Source organism: Mercenaria mercenaria, chromosome 1 (assembly GCF_021730395.1).
Source record: "Mercenaria mercenaria strain notata chromosome 1, MADL_Memer_1, whole genome shotgun sequence".
Taxonomy (NCBI): domain Eukaryota; kingdom Metazoa; phylum Mollusca; class Bivalvia; order Venerida; family Veneridae; genus Mercenaria; species Mercenaria mercenaria.
In genome coordinates, this window is record NC_069361.1 from 46,234,229 (window position 1) to 46,256,981 (window position 22,753).

General features: G+C 36.6%; 1 protein-coding gene across 2 annotated transcripts; it reads right to left on the minus strand.

The window, feature by feature from the left end:
- Nucleotides 1-821: 821 nt before the first annotated feature.
- LOC123539855 (3-hydroxyanthranilate 3,4-dioxygenase-like) lies at nucleotides 822-22,748 on the minus strand. 2 transcript variants are annotated; one of them, XM_053546471.1, is made up of 10 exons: nucleotides 22,685-22,748; nucleotides 18,973-19,085; nucleotides 14,433-14,514; nucleotides 11,431-11,514; nucleotides 9,471-9,577; nucleotides 6,275-6,376; nucleotides 5,977-6,020; nucleotides 3,598-3,755; nucleotides 1,492-1,560; nucleotides 822-969 (listed from the first exon to the last, which is right to left on the minus strand). In XM_053546471.1, the coding sequence occupies exons 2-10, from the start codon at nucleotides 19,059-19,061 to the stop codon at nucleotides 862-864; spliced, it is 843 nt and encodes a 280-aa protein (XP_053402446.1). In that variant the 5' UTR covers nucleotides 19,062-19,085; nucleotides 22,685-22,748; the 3' UTR covers nucleotides 822-861. The 2 variants fall into 2 exon arrangements, with proteins under 2 accessions (XP_053402446.1, XP_053402443.1); XM_053546468.1 differs by lacking the exon at nucleotides 22,685-22,748 and having other exon boundaries at nucleotides 18,973-19,162.
- Nucleotides 22,749-22,753: the final 5 nt, after the last annotated feature.

Sequence of the window (22,753 nt, forward strand, 5' to 3'; positions counted from 1 at the left end):
ACCACTTTGTACAACTGCTAATAGTTGAATACAAGGATCAGTTAGTGATCTGATACTGTATGCTTTTGCAAATTCTCATCGTTTTTACTATTTCTTTTCCATAAAGCTAGTAAAGATCGAACATGTTAAAGGAGTTTTGGGTGAAATTCTAGCCTTTTTTCAAGTACTTTTTGTTTTTTAGGGTTTTAGTCATTTCTAAGAATTTTTCAATAATATAGCATCAAATTCCAACTCTTCAGGTAGTGGTTTAAAGATCTGAGGACACTGTTTTCTATCAAATCTTCACATTTAACGCTGGCTGCACCAAGAAAAATTTGCCACCTCTTGACTCATTGTTGTTTGCTCTTCCTAACAAGCTGATTGGATAGTTAACAGGTGCAGTAATTTAAAAGCCGCCGCCATGAAAAAACCTGACATGTGGGCTGTCACCTAGCATTGGATCCAGCCCAAAGGCTACAGACGCATCCGCGCAGTCTGGTCAGGTCCAGACTGTTCACTAACAGTTTCTCCAATTCCAATAGGCTTTGAAAGCGAACAGCATGGAGCCTGACCAGACTGCGCGGATGCGCAGGCTGGTCTGGATCCATGCAGGTCGCAAACCCACTATGTTGGTTTTCTCATGGTGCGGCTCATTTGTATATCAAGTTGGTAACAGGTCCAAATCTTTTAAAAGTCACATTATATCTCCTTAAATGAATACTGGATTCTTCTATGAAGTGGGCTTGAGTGATTTTTATCAGCTTATAATTTGTGTTACAATCTATGTCCAAGGTTACAAAACAGAGTCTCAGACTGGTCAGTTTCAATTTTGAGACCAGTGTCCAAACTCAGAAGTATAACCTTAGACATGTGCTAAAATAATTAAATAAAAACTAAATATTCGTACTCTTGGCCTTGTCTGATGAGCAAGTTATCTCCCAGTGATAAAGTGTACTCCTTTCCCCCTGTCTTCACTGTACAACTACCCTCCTGAAATAATATAAACAAACACCAACTGAATCTGTTTGTGAAATCTTCATAAACAATTTAAACTATATTTGTTTTAATAGGTTTTAACCCTTATCATGCTGGACACGACTGATTCTGCCTTTGTGCCCTGGTACAGCAGCAGTGGTTTATTGGCAGAATATCTTTATCAAATGAAGAGGTTAGAGTCCAATCCCTGACATACCAAAAGCTTTACAAAAACGGCACTGTCTTGTTTTGAGCTCTGCATTTAAAGTGGATAATTCTAGGACTTGAGTCCAGTGTCTGTCTGTTGTGACTGGGTTGCATATCATGATGTGCACACAGGGTGATATTCCAGTGAGGTAGCATTACAGCAGTAAGATATCCTGCTCACTTCTACAAGTTGACAATGCCTTATTCAACTAATGCGCACACTCGCACATTAAAAATAACTAACCCCTAGCTCTTTCAAATACAAAACTTCAGCCAGAACATATAGATTTAGTAAAACTGTATGACATGACTCGCTTGAAACCTACTTACCAAAACCCAGATGAATGTTTCAGCAACATCAATCTTTGCTGTATTTTCTCCCTTTCCATATATGTACACCTAAAAGACAAACCTTCTATATACTAAAATATATTATGGTTTTCACTCTGTTTTATCTTAAAGTTATAATAATGCACCGCGTCCAACCATTACTTTGAGAAATCAGATCACGAACATTACGAAGTAGGAAATAAAAACAATAAAATGCATTTGAGCTGCGCCATGTGAAAACCAACATAGTGCGTTTGCGACCAGCATGGATCCAGACCAGCCTGTGCATCTGCGCAGTCGGGTCAGGATCCATGCTGTTCACTAACAGTTTCTCTAACTGCAATAGGCTTTGAAAGTGAACAGCATGGATCCTGACCAGGCTGCATGGGTGTGCAGGCTGGTCTGGATCCATGCTGGTCGCAAACACAATATGTTGGTTTTCTCATTGCGCAGCTCATTTGACTATTTTACAAGCTCGTGAGACTGTAAATTTAGTACCACATGAGCTAATTAATCGTGGCATCAAAAAATCATGTCATTGACAAATCCTGGCAAAAAGAAATCATAGCATTGACAAATCATTGCACCAAGAACTCATGGCATTGCCAAGTCATGACATCAAGAAATCATGATGCCAACAAGTCACGAATACATGGTGCATGACTTGATCGTCAACAAAATTTTAATGTCATAAGAATTGCAATTCTCCTTCTCCCCCAATGGATTGTAGTAATAAACAAGAAGTCAATAGGGGACAGGAGCGAAAGTCAAAGAGACACTGATGGTTGGTTGCAATAGGGATCATCTACTCTGCATGTCCAATTATCCCGCGAAGTTTCAACATTCTGAGCCTAGTGGTTCTCAAGCTATTGATTGGAAATGGTTTTCCATGTTCTAGTCCTGGTGACTTTAACCTTTGATCAAGTGACCAAAAAATCAATAGGGGTCACCTACTCTATGTCCAATCATCCTAAGAAGTTTCAACTTTCTGGGTCAAGTGGTTCTAAGTTATTGAACAGAAACAGTTTTCCATGTTCAGGCCCCTGTGACCTTGACCTTCGATCTAGTTACCCCCAAAAAATCAGGGGTCATCTACTTTGTAAGCCCTATCAACCTATGAAGTTTGGAGATTCTAGGTCAAATGGTTCTCTAGTTATTGATTTGAAATGGGTTTCCATGTTCTGGCCCATGTGACCTTGACCTTTAATAAAATGACCCCAAAATCAATACGGGTATCTACTCTGCATGTCCATTCATCCTATGAAGTTCAACATTTTGGGTCAAGTGGTTCTCAAGTTATTGATTGGACATGGTTTTCAATGTTCCGGCCCCTGTGACCTTGACCTTTGATTTAGTGACCCCAAAAACAATAAGGGTCATCTACTCCACAAGCCCTGTAACCCTATGAAGTTTGAAGGTTCCAGGTCAAATAGTTCTCCAGTTATTGATTGGAAATTAAGTGTTACCTACGGACGGACAGATAGATGTTCCTACATATGGGTATTCATGCGGCTACTCTTTTGTTCTCCCTATTGTTCTTTTAGCCATGTAAAAGAAAAATAGCCATATAAAAGACTTACGGAATGAATGTCATCAAAGAAAAAGTACAGTTACCTATTGTTCTCATAGCCACCTATATATGCAAATGTTGGCTCAGATGGACGACTGATGGACAGGGCAAAAACAATATGTCTCCCCCAGTGGGGGTGGTGTGGGGGGGGAGGTATAATGATTAAACAGTATTTTATGGTTAAGTATTCTACAATCACTTAAAGCTTTAAAGCTAAATCATCATATTTCCTATTCTGCACTGTATCCTTCAGTATAAAAAAGGAACAATGATTAAATGAGCCATGCCATAAGAAAACCAACATAGTGTGTTTGCGACCAGCATGGATCCAGACCAGACTGCGTAGATGCGCAGGCTGGTCAGGATCCATGCTGTCTGCTTTCAAAGCCTATTGCAATTACAGAAACTGTTAGTGAACAGCATGGATTCTGACAAGACTGCGTGGATGCGCAGGCTGGTCTGGATCCATGCTGGTCACAAAGCCACTATGTTGGTTTTCTCATGGCACTGCTCATATGTGTTGATGAACAATTTACCTGAAACTGATGTGTGTAATCATCTCTCTCGAATAGTTTGATAAAACCTGTACTATCAATCTTTGCTCTATTCTCTTTTATATAATCGGCAAGAAGAAAGGGATCCTGTAATGTCAAGTCTGAATTCAACACCACAGGAGGGACTTCTGGAATGGTACCTGAAAAAATGACAGTGTAAATACAGGCATTACTGTATTTTCAACATTGAAAGGCTATGGAGAGCTACTTGGCCATGTTGTTCACGTCGCCAACTTTGAATCACTAGTCCCTAACCTGTGTGGGTTCAGGCCCTGCTCAGGTCATAATGTGAGAAGGTCATCAAGCTGGTTTGCAGAAAGTCATTGGTTCTACCCAAATGCCTACTGGTGTCTGAAATTAGAGAAAGTGAATGTCTACCCATACTACTTCATTTAACCTGCTAGGAGAATGGATATGAAATATCTAGCCATAGCACAAAGATGTGTATATAAAGGCACAGGAATTGTTAAACAGTACAATTTTTATGCCTGTGGGGGGGGGGGGGGGGGGGGGGGGGGGGGGTAAGAAGTGTAAAAAAAAAAAGAAAAGTAAAATAGATTTTATTTTCAACCATAATTTATCAATAGTGAATGGTATGGTAAGCAACCTAACTAATCAACAAAAAAAAAAAATAGAGGACCATGATGGTTAATTATCACCTGCCTGCATTGTTATTAAAGGTGAAAGGTCACACAGAACTAAGTACATACATCACACCAAAACATTCAGATATAAATTCACAAAGTATGGTGTAATACCTGTGTGTAGATATATGTACAATAGTTACACTGCACATATAATTTACATGGGAATTATTGCTAAACTCAACAATCAAAAGTTCTCAGACCTGACGCTGATATTAGAAGTCAATTCATTCTGCATAAATATTATTAGGACAGAGATAAATCCCTTAATATAGCATTTATTGATAATTCAACAAAAATAATGTCTGTTACAGTGTCTAGTTTTGTTTGAATTGGCTTAATTCTGTCAAAAAGCATAATGAAGAGTTACCTGCTTTGCATAAATACAAAAATGATTTGTTGCTAGGGTTTTAATTCCCACAAAATAATTTAGTTATGTGCTTTATTTCAGACATAGGCTGGTACCTAGGTAGCATCACTGACCTTACTCATAGTGATGGAAGCTGGGCTATAACCTGCAATGGTGAGGAGAAAGTGATTTGAAATCAGCAATCTTAACCGCCTGGCTGTGGAGGCTCCCATATATCACAAATACAGATAAAAATAATCGTAATGCCTGCAGCTGCACATCAAAAACTGATTAAAATTCATGCTGGAGTTTAAACAAGAGCACCGCCTTGCGGGTGCTGACGCTCATCTGATTTTTTTTGTGTAATAGAAATATTGTCCTACCATGATTTCTAAGTCTAAAAAGGGCATCATTCTTGCAAAAAGCAGGATAGAGTTATGTTTCTTGTGTACAGTGTCCACTTATGATGGTGAAAAACTGTTGCAAGTTTTAAAGCAATAGCTTTGATAGTTTATGAGAAAAGATGACTTAAACATAATACTCAACCAAGAAAATGATTTTCTAAGTCCAAAAGGGGCAATAATTATTGCAAAAAGCAGGATGGAGTTATGTTGCTTGCTGTACAGGGTCAGCTTATGATGGTGAACAAGTGTTGCAAGTTTCAAAGCAATAGCTTTGGTAGTTTAAGAGAAAAAGTTGACCTAAACATAAAACTTAACCAAGAAATCTGATATTTTCTAAGTCCAAAAGGGGCCATAAATCTTGCAAAAAGCAGGACAGAGTTATGTTTCTTGCTGTACAGGGTCAACTTATGATGGTGAACAAGTGTTGCAAGTTTTAAAGCAATAGCTTTGATAGTTTTGGATAAAAGCTGACCTAAACATAAAACTTAACCAAGAAAACTGATTTTCTAAGTCCAAAAGGGGCAATAAATCTTGCAAAAAGGAAGATGGAGTTATGTTTCTTGATGTACAAGGTTGCTTATGATGGTGAACAAGTATTCCAAGTTTCAAATGCAATAGCTTTGATAGTTTAGGAGAAAAATTGACCTAAACATAAAACTTAACCAAGAAATCTGATTTTTCTAAGTACAAAAGGGGCATAAATCTTGCAAAAAGCAAGATGGATTATGTTTCTTGCTATACGAGGTCAGCTTATGATGGTGAACAAGTATTCCAAGTTTCAAAGCAATAGCTTTGATAGTTTTGGAGAAAAGCTGACCTAACATAAAACTTAACCAGGCAACGCCGACGCAGACCCGACGCCGACGCCCGCTCAAGTGATGACAATAAACTCATCATTTTTTTTCAAAAAATCAGATGAGCTAAAAAATAGAGTTTGAGATATTACAGTAAATGAAAGTATTACCTGGTAACGGTTTTCCTGTTTTATGCTGTTCCGAGGCAAAAAATCTGAAATGTCAAATTAAATGAGCTATAACATTTGAAAACATTGGCAACTCATACAAAATCAAATCAAATTGACCTCAATAACAAGTATCCTAAAAAGGTTGTTTCAGCAAAAAATGCCAAAGTTTTTTGTTGTTTTTTTAATCATGGAAGACCCCTTTCATACACACATTTAAAAAAAATTGTGTCTATTCATTGTAATAATTTTTTCAGGACAAATTTACTTTTCTATACATGTTTACTTAATGTCTGATTACCTTTTGATAATAGGTCCAAGCTGAGAGCCGAGATCCTCGCAATGAAACCATTCCTCATACAGAGAGTTTAGTGTTGGTTTACCGTCCTCTTCAATAAAGTACCTAGAATATAACAAACCGAAATCTTCCAGTTGAGAAAAGCTCATATGATAATGATATGAACCGTTAGCCTGCTGGCGGCATGTGATTCTGCCTTTTGCGACCAGTGCAGACCAAGGCTGATCATGGTCTGCACTGTTTGCTATTCAGTCAGTAAATTTTCAGTGAACACCCCTCCAAATAATAAATGGTACTGCACAAACTGAATGATGAACTAGTCCATTTTAGAAATATAGCAGGATAAAGGTTAAAGATATTAACAGTAATACTGAAAATGATAAATACACAACACTGGGACCTATCAAAACAGCCAAGTACCTATGATGAAACATTACCTGCTATTGCATACTGTGAAATAATCAAATTTCGTGGGTATCAGATTTCGCGGTTCTGGTAAAAATGGCTATTTCTTGGTGATGTAAATTTGTAGATTTTGGCCACTGAACATAAAATGAATGGGAATTTAACTGGTTCATAGGGATTTTATTTCACAGATTTACTCAACCACAAAATCTAGAAAAAATTATCAACTGTTAACAAAAGATGTCAATGTAATGTAATTTAATTATCTATAAAGTTGGGGACAACATGAAGTGCACATGGCAGGTGAATATAGTTTCTATAATAGAGGATGCCAAATCTGATTCACGGATGATTCAAACTGTGTCTAAGACAATCTGAAGAAACTCTACAAAATCAGTCTTGTTAGAATGAAATTTTGTGGTTTTGACAGAAATGTTTTCAGAGGCATGAACTGGCAGATCTTAAAACATTTGAAAACAATATTAGTGTGAATTTTCTTATGTTCATTGTAGATTTAGTTTTCATTGATAGAAGCGAACATGAAAAATAATCCCCCATGAATATTTATTCATATTACTTCCAGTTATTTTTACAAATCTGAATAAAGGAACCTTTATAGAAGCTTCACTAACTTGAGGTGAAAACTAGAAAATGCTTTTGTAAAAAAGCGCATGTCGTCCTATAGGCAAGAAGTCAATAGGGGTCAGGAGCGAAAGTCAAAGAGACTATGATGGTTGGCTGCAATAGGGATCATCTACTTGGCATGTCCAGTAATCCTGCTAAATTTCAACATTCTTGGCCTAGTGGTTCTCAAGTCACTGTTCAGGCTCCTGTGACCTTGACCTTTGATGAAGTGATCTCAAAATAAATAGGGGTCATCTTCTCTGCATGTCCAATCATCGTATTAAGTTTCAACATTGTAGGTCAAGTGGTTCTCAAGTTATTTCCAAAAAATGATTTTACATGAACAGGCCACTGTGACCTTGACCTTTAATAGACTGACCCAAAAATCAATAGGGGTCATCTGCTCTGCATGTTCAATCATCCTATGAAGTTTCAACATTCTGGGTCAAGTGGTTCTCAAGTTATTGATCGGAACTGGTTATCAATGTTCAGGCCCCTGTGACCTTGACCTTTAACGGAGAGACCCCAAAATCAATAGGGGTCATTTACTCTGCATGAACAATCATCCTATGAAGTTTCAACATTCTGGGTCGAGAGGTTCTCAAGTTATTGATTGGAAATGGTTTTCCATGTTCAGGCCCCTGTGGCCTTGACCTTTAACAGAGTGACCCTAAAATCGTTATGAGTCAGCTACACTGCTTGACCAATCATCCTATGAAGTTTCATCATTCTGGGTCAAGTGGTTCTCAAGTTACTGACCGGAAATGGTTTTCAATATTCGGGCCCCTGTGACCTTGACCTTTCACAGAGTGACCCCAAAATCAATAGGGGTCATCTACTCTGCATGACCAATCATCCTATTAAGTTTCAACATTCTGGGTCAAGTGGTTCTCGAGTTACTGACCGGAAATTGTTTTCAATGTTCAGGCCCCTGTGACCTTGACCTTTAATGGAGTGACCCCAAAATCGATAGGGGTCATCTACTTTGCATGTACAATCATCCTATGAAGTTTCAACAGTCTGGGTCAAGTGGTTCTCTAGTTATTGATCGGAAATGGTTTTCAATGTTCAGGCCCTTGTGGCCTTGACCTTTGACGGAGTGACCCCAAAATCAATAGGGGTCATCTACTCTTCATGACCAATCATCCTATGAAGTTTCAATATTCTGGGTCAAGTGGTTCTCTAGTTATTGATCGAAAATGGTTTTCAATGTTCAGGCCCCTGTGACCTTGACCTTTGACAGAGTGTTCCCAAAATCAATAGGGGTCATCTACTCTTAATGATCAATCATCCTATGAAGTTTCAACATTCTGGGTCAAGTGGTTCTCTAGTTATTGATCGGAAATTGTTTTCAATGTTCAGGCCCCTTTGACCTTGACCTTTGACAGAGTGACCCCAATATCAATAGGGGTCATCTACTCTTCATGACCAATCATCCTATGAAGTTTCAACATTCTGGGTCAAGTGGTTCTCTAGTTATTGATCGGAAATGGTTTTCAATGTTCAGGCCCCTGTGACCTTGACCTTTGACAGAGTGACCCCAAAATCAATAGGGTCATCTACTCTTCATGATCAATCATCCTATGAAGTTTCAACATTCTGGGTCAAGTGGTTCTCAAGTTATTGATCGGAAATGGTTTTCAATGTTCAGGCCCCTGTGACCTTGACCTTTGATGGAGTGACCCCAAAATCAATAGGGGTCATCTACTCTTCATGACCAATCATCTTATGAAGTTTCTACATTCTGGGTCAAGTTGTTCTGTAGTTATTGATCGGAAATGGTTTTCAATGTTCAGGCCCCTGTGACCTTGACCTTTGACGGAGTGACGCCAAAATCTATAGGGGTCATCTACTCTTCATGATCAATCATCCTATGAAGTTTCAACATTCTGGGTCAAGTGGTTCTCTAGTTATTGATCGGAAATGGTTTTCAATGTTCAGGCCCCTGTGACCTTGACCTTTGACGAGTGACCCAAAAAACAAAAGGGGTCGTCTACTCTGGCAGCCCTACAACCCTATGAAGTTTGAAGGTTCTAGGTCAAATGGTTCTCCAGTAACTGCTCGGAAATGAAGTGTGATGTACAGACGGACGGACGGAAGGGGGAGACATAATTAAGTACTGGAATTGATTCTATAACTATTTCAACCAAATAAAAATTGTGAACCATACCTAAGACCATCTTTTTCATCTTCTGCTCTCTCCCTTTCTATGACAAGCCCCACTGTGTCTGCTTGTCTCTGTGGGGAGTGAGCAATGCTGCCAGGCAACAAAAATATCTATAAACAGAAGCATCATATTAAACAGTAATAAAATTCAGAAAAAATATATTCCTATAATATTTCAAGCATATAAAGAGGATATTTCTTTGTTTCAATTTAAGATGTTAATAATGAGCCGCGCCATGAGAAAACCAACATAGTGGCTTTGTGACCAGCATGGATCCAGACCAGCCTGCGCATCCGCGCAGTCTGGTCAGGATCCATGCTGTTAGCTTTCAAAGTCTATTGCAATTAAAGAAACTGTTAGCGAACAGCATGGATCCTGACCAGACTGCGTGGATGCGCAGGCTGGTCTGGATCCATGCTGGTCGCAAAGCCACTATGTTGGTTTTCCCATGGCGCGGCTCATATATTTCACTGAGTGAACAACATTATGCAATACTTCCACAAGTGGCAAAGCCACAAGTGAAAATTAAGTTATGGTGTTCATAGGTGAAATATATTTCAATCTTACACATAAACAAACAAATTGTCTCTTTATTTTACATTTTTTAATGGTTTCAGCCAAATTATACCCATTTAACTCACGCTAAATCATGTGCATTGCTTCAAGAAGTCACAGTGTTGTGACGTTACAATATCTACGTTCACACATTGTAGAATAGTTCTACGAAGTTTTCAGATTTCTTTTACATTGCACTATGATGTAGCATGTATATTTATAATATGAAATAAGGCAAAGCCTCAAAGCGAGCTCAAAGAAATTGGATTTAGCTAAAAAATATTATGCATCATTTATTTGTCACAAAGAAACTATTCACTAATCACAAGAATTCAGGAGAACCTATTCACTTGAAAAAGTCTACATTTAGTTTTTTGTTTGTTTGTTTGTTTTGGGTTTAACGCCGTTCAGTTATGTAACGGCGGGCAGTTAACCTAACCAGTGTTCCTGGATTCTGTACCAGTACAGACCTGTCACCATGCCTATAACGGTGAATATCATACGTTACAAAATTTATGGGAAGCCGGTGTCACGGTGACGTCATTACCGCGTTCCCGTTTCTTTCTGCTTATTAATGACATTTTTTTCCATTTTCTGGCCGATGTTTGATCTTTTAAATGCAAATAATATTTTTTTCAAACAACTGGAAATCATTCTTTCATTATTGTTGAGCGATGAATAATTTTTAGCACTTGAAAGAAGTTCTGTATTCACTCCGGAAAGAAGTACTTTCTGTGAGCACCAGTCCGCTAGGGTGCGCTTTTTTAAAACTTCCGACGAAACTTTTCAAATCCATCACCAAGTGTGAAAGTATACTTGCATTACCGTAAAGCTCGATTCTCGAGCTCGCTATTACAGTAGGTATATATCCAGACCTTTATTTAAGTATATTTTGCAAACAATTTCCTGTTATGTACAATTCACATTCTTTTGCAAGTTAAATGTAGTTTCATATCGGTGAAAAATAAAACTGATATTGTCACTGCTTTGAAACAGTGAAATATCAATTTCATTTTCAGTCAAGTCACTGACATGAATTCAATCATAAAATAAACATTTAAATCATTTTCGTGATTTATATTTTGGAAGTTCAAAGCCCTGTATGTTTACTTTCTAAAAGTTATTCTTTTTTTAACTTGACCAGAATAATCTGATTCTAGCTGCCACTTACTTGTATAGAAAAATTGGTATAATAAATTTGTTTGTTTGTTTGTTTCCAGGGTTTAATGCCGTTTTTCAACAGTATTTCAGTCATGTAACTGCGGGCAGTTAACCTAACCAGTGTTCCTGGATTCTGTACCAGTACAAACCTGTTCTCCACAAGTAACTGCCAACAATAAAATTTTGTATGCAAACTTATAATTATAATACAGATTATCTACATTTCTAGTAATAACAAAACTATTACCTCTCCTTCTTTGATATGCACATCCTTGTGTTTCCCTCCCTCGACAACTTTGAGGCACATATCTCCTTTAACCATGTAAAATAGCTGAAACAAAAAGAGAAGTCAACTGACGGTGTGCTCTACTATTTGAAACCCTTCCACCTAATACTAGCTTACATACAAAAGTTTCAGCAAAATTGTCTAAGTTGAAAAAGGCGCATAATTTTTGCTGAAATGCAAGACAAAGTTATGAATCTATTATCTTGCCATGTGAGCTCATCCCAAGAAGCCAAAAATGTGTGAAGAATCTTAAAGCATTTAGTCTAGTATTTCCCGAAAATATATAATGCGAAAATGCAAAACTGTCATAAAATTTCTATTTTAAAAAGGGGCATAATTTTGACAAAATAAAAGGTAGAGTCATGTAACTTGTCCCGGGAAGTCATCTCATGCTGAAGACATGAGTGAAGTTTGAAAGCATTTGGCCTAATAGTTTCTGAGAAACCTACTTACATGCAAAACTTAAACTGAAATTCTAGATTAAATTTTGGACATAATTTTGACAAAGTAAAAGCTAGAGTTTGGTAGCTTGTCCTAAGACTGGTCATTTCTTGATGCCAAAGACATGACTGTGTGAAGCTTGAAAACATTTGGCCTAATAGTTGTTCTGAAACCTGCTTACATGCAAAACTTTTGTGATGTGGACGCGGACACCAACAAAAGAGTGATTACTAAAGCTGTACTTAACTATTTGAAAAATGTCTTCAAATAGTCGAGATAAAAATAAGTTCTTGTCTAAACAGTGATATGTAATTAACAGGAACAGCTCTCATAAATGTTGCTACTAGAAAAACAAGAGCTGTCGGAGGACAGCAACGCTCGACTATTCAACAGCCTTGTCAATTGAATGAATACAAGTTGAAAAAGGGGCATAATTTTGTAAAATGCAAAGTAGAGGTATTGAACCTCTGTACTGCATGTCATATCATGACAGTGAACAAGTGTGTGAAGTTTCAATCCTTTCCAATTTGTGGATACTGAGATACCAGCTTACATACAAAAACTTAACAAAAAAGTGCTAAGTCAAAGGGGCATAATTTTGTAAAAATGCCAAGTAGAGTTATGGGACCTTCACAGTGCATGTTAGATCATGACAGTGAACAAGTGTGTGAAGTTTCAATCCATTCCAATTAGTGGATACTGAGATATCAGATTACATACAAAAATTTAACCAAAAACTGCTAAGTCGAAAAAGGGGCATAATATTGAAAAAAAAGAGAGTAGAGTTATGGGACTTGCTTAGTGCATGTCAAATCATGATAGTGAACAAGTATGTGAAGTTTCAATCCATTCCCATTAGTAACTACTGAGATACCAGCTTACATACAAAACCTTAACCAAAAATTTCTAAGTCGAAAAAGGGGCATAATTTTGTAAAAAAGCAAAATAGAGTTATGGAACCTGTGCAATGTAGATCAGTTCATCACAGTGAATAAGTGTGTGAAGTTTCAATCCATTCCCACAAGTGGTTACTGAGTTACCAGCTTACATACAAAACCTTAACCAAAAATTTCTAAGTCGAAAAAGGGGCATAATTTTGTAAAAAAGCAAAATAGAGTTATGGAACCTGTGCAATGTAAGTCAGTTTGTCACAGTCAATAAGTGTGTGAAGTTTCAATCCATTCCCACAAGTGGTTACTGAGATACCAGCTTACATACAAAACCTTAACCAAAATCGGGACGCGGACGCGGATGCGGACGCAGACGCCGACGCCGACGCCGACGCATGGGCGAGTGCAATAGCTCACTATTCTATGAATAGTCGAGCTAAAAACAACATACATACTGTTTTCTGTTAAATCGTCATGGAGAAAGTCCTCTACACTTACACTAAAACAAATATCTTGGATGGGCAACTAGGATAGGAAAATCAAATTTTAAAATTTGTCCAGCAAATATTTAACATGTAGTAAATACTAGGTGAACACAAGTAAGTGTAAGTGATCAGTTGTGAAAGTTTCAAACAAAGCCATTACTTGACCAAGATCTGATTAACCACCTTAAAATTCAGAAAACCAGAGCACTACTGAGAAGAACAATATATACCCAATGACAGCACTAAAGCTGATGGCGTTGAATGATAGCCTTGAGGGGTCAGCAAAAATTGAGTGAGTGCTTGTCTATCTAACCACTTAGCATGACATTTGACTAAGAAAATGCAAAATGAAGTAGTGTCCATGGTGAATGTGCTTTTGTACTAACAGCATCTGTGACCTTGCCTTTTCACCCAGTGACCTCAAAATCATTAGAGGTCATTCACTTCCCACAGACAATCAGCCTACCATGGGTCTTACTCAAGGTATTCTCAATGTGGAAACAGTTTTCGTGGTAACAGTCACTGTGACCTTGACCTTTGACCCACTGACCCCGAAATCAATTGCAGCCATCCTCTTCCCATGAGAAATGTGCCAGCTAAGATTGAAGATCGTAGGTCAAGGTGTTCTCAAGACATAGAGCAGAAACAAATTCTATAATAACAGTGACTGTGACCTTGATCTTGACTCACTGACTTCAAATTTACAGGGGTCACCTACTGCCAATGAGTAATGTTTCTATAAAGCATAAAGATCACAGATCAAAACATAATGGAAACGAAACTGCTAACAGAGGGACAGACAGAAAGACAGACAAATGACCAGGGCTACCACCCAATACATCACTTCGGGCGTATAAAAATGTCACACTATAATAGATGTAAAAAGAATATTTTTAAGGTAAAATCCTACTATAAATAACAATATCATGAGGCATGTAATAATCAACAAAAATGGCTAACTGTTAAACTATTTTGCAGGTCCACAACAATGCACTGATTCAAAATTTTAAAATAAAATAAAATGCAAACTGCACTTGCTAGTTGGATTTTTTTTTCTGGCCTGACACAACCACAAAATCAACAAAAATTTATCCCACATGAACCTTTATGATTTCACAATAGCTGACTGACAGTTCTTATATCTAACCTCCTCCCCTTCTTCAATATGATAATCTTTCCTCTGGTTGGGCCCACCTACATAGAATGATTTCATCTGTCCATCGGCATGCCTGAAATATAATAAAATAGCTTACAATTCTATGCTTGATACATTCACAAACAATGTTAATTTTAATAAACTTCATAATATTATTTCATATGTTCAATGCACTGGAAGTGTATAGCATGACTATCATATCTAAAGGCACTCAGGCCTCCAAATCATACAAAAACAAAGAAATAGTAAAGTAGTTAGGTTATCAGGAAATTATTGCTATATTTCTTTAGAACTTTGACACTAAATTACTGACAGACACAAATGAGAATTAGTTGTTTTTACTAATTTTGACAATGAAAATCAAAGCGCTTCAAACACTTTACTCGGGGTAAACTGCCTTAATCATAAATATCTATATTTAGCACATTAAACACATAATCCTCCATGGCAGTACTGGTAAAGACAGTGGAAAAGTTTTTATTGCCTTGGCAGCAAGGGTTCAATTCCAAACATGGGCATCTTTTTTCATTCTTTCTTCATTTGGCGTTTTTAAGAAAAAAAAATTCTAATGTTCATAATATGGCCAAACTTCAGTTTTAAAGAAAGATCATTTTTAGCTCAAATCTGGCGGTCAGTGCCTTTAACACTGGTTAAGGCCCTGGTGAGCCAACAGTGTTCATTTTTATAGACAGTGAGAGTGGAAGTCAGTAAATTTTAGCGAACACCCATTTGAATAATAAGTGGTACTTCCCGCATTGGATGATGGACGGGTCCATTTTTAAATTAGAAATTTGGCAGGGTAAAGGTTAAAAACTGGTATAAAAAGCCCAAAACTTAATTTTGTAATTACAGTCAAACCTTTTTGACTAAGCTCAGAAGAACTGAAATTCCGTCTATAATAATTTTTGCACATTATTCAAAGGTTACACATCGAAACTAGACTAAGCGGTTTTCGGAGATGGTCTCTAGCAGAGGTTTGCTGTGATACTTGAAATGAGCCATGCTATGAGAAAACCAACATAATGGCTTTGCAACCAGCATGGATCCAGACCAGCCCGTGCATCCACGCAGTCTGGTCAGGATCCATGCTGATCGCTAACGGTTTCTCTAATTGCAATAGGTTTTGAAAGTGAACAGCATGGATCCAGACCAGACTGCGTGGATGCGCAGGCTGGTCTGGATCCATGCTGGTCGCAAAGCCATTATGTTGGTTTTCTCATGGCGCGGCTCAAATGGTCTTAAAATTGAAATGTTAGGATAAATTTCCCAGAGGCACAGTGCACATCAAACACTGCCAGAGGAGCCATCTATTGCACACCACCAGAGAACAACAAAAAGAAAATGTAGTGCAAAGAGTAAAGCAGATGGGTTGCTTCATAAATCCAGCAACAAGACTTATATTTTGATAATATGCAAGATGTAAGAATGGGTAAGGGGTACAGAAAGGGGCTAGGTGCTGGGGAAAGTGGAAAAAAGCAGAGATAAATATTCGACAGAGTAAGCTATTCTTCAAAAACACAGTCTCCCTAGACTGCAAACCACAGCAGCGCAAACATGGACATGCACAAGACAAACACACACATTCACAGACAAAGTAAAACAAAGAGAAAAGCAGGGAAAAAAGACAGAACAATGGGGATCCACCCAGGAAATACCGGTGGCCAAAAATAACCCTGAAATTTTTGGCAATACGTTAGTAATTTCAAGACATGTTAACAGTTATTTAGAATGTTTGGAGGAAACCACATGTAACTGAAAAAATGTCTTTTTTTCAATTGTCAATTTTAACTCCTTTGAACTAGTATTTCATCTGTTTAGAGGGACTCCGCTGTATAGGCTGGTAATGGATAATTTACAAGAAAGCTCAAGTCTATTACAGATGAACACAGTATAAATTATAAAATATATAAATTTATCCCATTATGTTGAATCCAAATAACAATGGTTGCATGTTCATGATAAACAGGGCCCTCACTCAACTTTGGGGGAAGGGGTCCGCAACCCTCAGGTGGGGGAATTTCGCTTTGATTTTGCCGAACGGGGGAATTATCAGACAACCTATATCTTAAGAAATTTTCATTAATATTTACATTAAGCTTATGGTAAAAACAATTCTAAAGCAATATTTGGTGATATACATACAGATAATTATCTATAAATTGGCTATTTCTTGTCCGATTTTGATCAAATTTTTTTCAGCATGGCCAGGACATTCAGGGGGGAATTTTTAACCTTGTAAGAGGGAAAAAATAATATTATTTCAGAGGGGAAAGCAGCCGAAATTCGGCGGTAAAAACAGTTGATTGAGGGCCCTGATAAAGAATAATTTATCAATTCTGGTAAGTATTTGTATATAAGGATAAAGGTAAGATCACTTTCCCAATCTCGTTACTGCGATATAGGCAGTTATTTTTTTGTCAACCAAATCAAATTATTGAGTTTTCACTATAGTCTGCTAATTTAAAACTATAAAATATTAACAACGCCTTTCAAAGTTAAGAGGATAATAGATAGTTACAATGTATATTTTCAATGAAATGAAACAAGTACTACTATACAGTAATTTAATATAACTCATCAAATCATCAGTCAAAAGTACAGTTTATTCACATGGCATTTATTCAAAGTTTAAATCAGAAATGAAACATTTTATAAGTGTCAGAGTAAAGTTGGATCTATTTACAAGTTGTTTTTAACATAGGTTTGGCTGAACGTTTAGTATATAAATAAAGCAGAGGTTCAAAGTTATTATTTCAGGAAACCAGTTCTTTTATTTATCTTCAACAATAATTTGTTTAAAACATTTATCTTAAGATACAATACTTATTCATATAAAAAAAAACACATTTGAACAGTCTTGAGAAAAACAAATAATTCTATTTATAATCTAAGATTAAAAGATTTACATAAACCTGTGACTACTTTGCTTAAATTAAGGCCAGTTCAAAATTCTGCTTTAAACTTATCTAGATATTTCAATCAATAGGTTAAAGCAGAATTCTGAATTGATTGTTCATGTTTGCATGTTATCTGCACTTCCAACACTCTATGAATCCTGGGTCTTAAATCAACCTTGTCTGAATTTTAAAAACCAAAATATTCAACTTTTTGTCCTTTCTTAATTATGGTATTTTGTAAACAAGTCTATGTTTTAGGAATTACTGTTATTTTTGAATTACAGATATAGACATGTATGCATAATAATTTAAGAGGAAAAGTAATCTAGCTCTTTTTTGAGTTAAAAGAAAAATAAACAAGAGCTGTCGGAGGACAGCAACGCTCGACTATTCAACAGCCTTGTCAACTGAATGAATACAGAAGTTGAAAAAGGGGCATAATTTTGTAAAATGAAAAATAGAGGTATTGAACCTCTGTACTGCATGTCATATCATGACAGTGGACAAGTGTGTGAAGTTTCAATCCTTTCCACTTTGTGGATACTGAGATACCAGCTTACATACAAAAACTTAACCAAAAAGTGCTAAGTCGAAAAAGGGGCATAATTTTGTAAAAATGCAAAGTACAGTTATGGGACCTTCACAGTGCATGTTAGATCATGACAGTGAACAAGTGTGTGAAGTTTCAATCCATTCCAATTAGTGGATACTGAGATATCAGATTACATACAAAAATTTAACCAAAAAACTGCCAAGTCGAAAAAGGGGCATAATTTTGAAAAAAAGAGTAGAGTTATGGGACTTGCTTAGTGCATGTCAGATCATGACAGTAAACAAGTATGTGAAGTTTCAATCCATTCCCATTGGTAAGTACTGAGATACCAGCTTACATACAAAACCCTAACCAAGAATTTCTAAGTCGAAAAAGGGGCATAATTTTGTAAAAAAGCAAAATAGAGTTATGGAACCTGTGCAATGTAGGTCAGTTTATCACAGTGAAGAAGTGTGTAAAGTTTCAATCCATTCCCACAAGTGGTTACTGAGTTACCAGCTTACATACAAAACCTTAACCAAAAATTTCTAAGTTGAAAAAGGGGCATAATTTTGTAAAAAAGCAAAATAGAGTTATGGAACCTGTGCAATGCAAGTCAGTTTATCACTGTGAATAAGTGTGTGAAGTTTCAATCCATTCCCACAAGTGGTTACTGAGATACCAGCTTACATACAAAACCTTCACCAAATCGGGACGCGGACGCGGACGCCGACGCATGGGCGAGTCCAATAGCTCTACTATTCTATGAATAGTCGAGCTAAAAACAGTTTTATACAATGCAAAGTTATATTACTAAAACAGTTTCGTGTACTGCAAAGTTACCCGGTATGTTACAAAAAACATTTTCATGGAATGCAAAGTTATATTACTAAAACATTTTCAGGTAATGCAAAGTTATATTACTAAAACGTTTTCATATAGACATATACAATGGAAAGTAATATTACTAAAAATGCAAAGTTATATTACTAAAAAACATTTTCATGAAATGCAAAGATATAACAAAAATACTTTTTTATGAGATGCAAAGTTATACTAACTAAAAAAACAACAACTGAATTTAAGCCAGAAAACAACTTACATCATTTTGTTGCACACTGGTGGCAGAAAGAATTTCTTGTTTTCCTCTATCCATTTGTCTGTGTTATTTTGCACAGGTTCTGTGGACATGTTGTCAAACTTTCCTCACAACACCTAGAAGACAAAATAATTATTGTTATCTCCAAATGCTACCTTCAGTTCTTGGAGGTATTACATCACAGGTCAAAATAAGGGAGGCAAATCAAGCTTAAATTTAAATACAGTAAATATTGAATTATTTCTCTTTGTCACTAAGAAGTAAAGAAACCTAACAGGAACACTTTATGGAACATTAAAGGGAGATAACTTGATAATCTTTCAAGACATGAGTTATGGGCCTTGTATGCTGCTCTAGTTCTCATTGTTATCTGTCAATACATCAAATTATATAAAAATCAGCTAATGAATATGCCAACACATGAAGGGATGCATAATTATTATAGGTTATTAGCTTTGTATCGGGAAATATGCACGAGTTCTTCAGCGGAAATATTGCGTGACTTTAGGAGTGCAATATTCTTCCGCTGAAGAACGAGTGCATATTTACCGATGCAAAGATAATAACCTTTTTATTACATACGCATCTACACGTATAAATATTATGTAAATATCATAAATATATTCAATAGCCTGAATAGGATTGACAATACTGAACTAAATAGAAAAAAAAAATAGTGCAACAACACACACTGAATTACGTCACGCACCCGATATGAAATTCAGGCGTCAGTGTATGGAAAAATATTGACATTTCCGGTTACCAGTGTAACTTAACGGGGAACAGAAACGAGTATGTAATAATAAAGAATATGGACCCACTTTTTCACAACAATTCGAAAGTTAATGACAGCTTTTGCCTTTATTACAATGATGTCAAGTCTAATCGAAAATGTCACCGTATGCATTAAAATCTTAGGTAATATTACATAAATCATCTTCAACATTTAATAAAAAGGAACACTGTGTCATAATTCTTTTGGTGTTTCTGCACAAAAATGTTTGTACTTGGAGAGTATTTGGAAAGAATTTTTGTATCAGTAACTAAGATTTTCATGCTTCATAAATTATTAATTAATTTTGTTCAGAACTTAAACATTCTATAATAAATCAAGTACAGTGGCTATCATTCATAAAGGTCATATTGACAATTCAAAAGTAGATAAAACATGACGATATATGCCACGCCATGAGAAAACCAACATAGTGGGTTTGCGACCAGCATGGATCCAGACCAGCCTGCGCATCCATGCAGTCTGGTCAGGATCCATGCTGTTCGCTTTTAAAGCCTATTGGAATTGGAGAAACTGTTAGCGAACAGCAAGGATCCTGACCAGACTGCGCGGATGCCCAGGATGGTCTGGATCCATGCTGGTCGCAAAGCCATTATGTTGGTTTTCTCATGGCGCGGCTCATATATTTTACCCTTATTAGCATTATACAACTTTATCTGACTACATTAAGTTAACTTAAAATCTCGTAGCTGTGAATAACTAAAACATACTGTTCAAGAATTCTTTTCATGAGACTAATGTGAAACTGGCCAAGTTGCCAAAGCAAATGACATCATATACTGATGAGATATGAAAACGCAACAAACATAATTATGCCTGAATATATTTTTACTACAACAAAGCATCACCTTGAAATTTTCAACACAAACACATCTCGATATTCTATACCCACTGTGTTCAAATTTATTCAGCACAACAGACCGTAAAATTGACACTGAGAATAGAGTATCGAGATATGTTTGTGTTGAACATTTAAAGGTGATGCTTTCTGTAGTAAAAATATATCCGGGCATATGTTTGTTGCGTTTTCATATCTCGTCAGTGTACTTCAGCATTTGACATGATCCCGGAGGCCAAAGGATCCTTGATATTAGGGAGGACTCTTTCTCTCCTACAGATAGCGATTCCATCGTGATCCCTTATCTAGGCATAACTCTTTCATTGAAAGTACTATCAGTAATGTTTTTTAGGAAAGGTTACAAAATATCTTCTGTTCGGCGGTCGAATGTGGCTATTACAGGAAGAAAATGAAACAAGTAATTGAGACAAAGGTTCTCAACATTGATGGCCACTTAATAGTATAGTGTATGTGGATTTTGAAGTCGCTGAAATGTCAGCCATGTTCAGGTCTCCTATATATTATGCGGTGTTGAAACATATCCTTTATATTGAGGATGTGGATGCATGGTATTGTGCAGGTTACCGGCATGGCTGGCTTAGGCGAATAGACCATATCCTCAGGGTTATGGAATGTGCATACACTGCACGCCGTTGCGGACATTTGTCCGTAAGATGGGGGCTCGTCCCGGATAGTACCACAAAGGAGTGTGGGATTTGAAGTACCACATAATATAAATGTGGGAATTATCAGTTCAACATGATATTTACGTCATCATATATACAGTATATGAAAACTCCAAGTGGAGGTGTGTTACGGCCTTCTTCTGTACTTCAGATGAATTACCTTCCTTTACAGGACTATTTAGAAAGAGGTTGCAAAATACTTCTGTTTGGCGGTCGTCTGTGGCTATTACAGGAAGAAAATGAAGCAAGTAATTGAGACAATTTAGGTTCTCAGCATTGATAGCCACTTAAGTGTAGTGTATGTGGATTTCGAACCCATTGAAATGTCAGCCATGTTCAAGTCTCCTATATATGCGGTTTTAAAACATCCTTTATATGGAGGATGTGGATGCATCCTATTGTGCAGGTTACAGACAATTGGCAGGGTTATGGAATGTGCATACAAAGACTTTGTTCCTTAGTGTCATTCTGCCTGAACTACAGGCAAACTTCCTAAAAATTCATGGAAGACATGTAGCAACAGTTATTATTTCAGGTTTGTTCTTCTCTAATTGATTCACCCCATTGGTTTCATAGGTCAACCCTATAAGGCGTAAAAAAAAAAATTGTTTGTTTCCGGTATCCCGACCTACCCTAAATTTTTGGCCCGACCCTAAATGTTTTTATGGCCTTAGAGAATATTTTTTTCAACTTTTTAACAAAAAGATGCAAAACTGCACTTTTTATGCTTTAAACATGGCCAGTGATGTTAGAAATCAATTTACTGATGCTCTAAAGGCATAACCCCCTTATTTTTAATCATTTTTTGACAAAAAAATAATTTCCGAAAAGTCTCCCTTAATAAAAAAACATGTCAAAAAAAATATATTTTCCAACCTACCTACCCTAATTTTTTTGAGCATGTTACCGGAAACAAAGAAATTTTTTTTTTAGGTCTAAGCTGCTAGTAACTTAGATGTGTAATAATTATTGCGGTTTTTGATGCCTATAGAATTATGTGGAAATTTCTCACAAAATCTGTAACCTAAGAAAAGAAAGAAAATGAGGAGGAAAGGCTCGTACAACAAATTTAAGACAGTATGATTAAAATCGCTGGGAGAAGATGTATGTTCGGCCAATTTTCATGGTTGCTTCAGAATATGTTCTTTATTACGCTTACTGAAATATCGGAGAGAACCATTTATGTGAAAAGTAAAATAATGGAAATGTGCCTTTCCTGGGGAAGCAAAAGATTTCGCCAAACTCGCAATGATGTCCCTAATGGGCCGCCATAGTTATATCTTACCTTAAAAGTGAATTGCGAGTGAATTCATAAACTGTGGTTGAAAATATATGACATTTTCAAATAAGGACAGTCAGTTTAAATCTGTTGACGTCTCAAAAATGAATGACATTTACCTGTTTAAGTAATCGATTGACATAAACTAAAATACTACAATATGCATATACGATTTCCACAGCTGATAC

Coding starts and splice junctions, on each gene's coding strand:
- LOC123539855 (XM_053546471.1), bottom strand. CDS start 19,061: ATGTCCACAGAACCTGTGCAAAATAACACAGACAAATGGATAGAGGAA. Junction 14,515..18,972: donor CCAGTGTGCAACAAAATGAT/GTAAGTTGTTTT, acceptor ATTATATTTCAG/GCATGCCGATGGACAGATGA. Junction 6,021..6,274: donor CTTGGACCTATTATCAAAAG/GTAATCAGACAT, acceptor TTGACATTTCAG/ATTTTTTGCCTCGGAACAGC.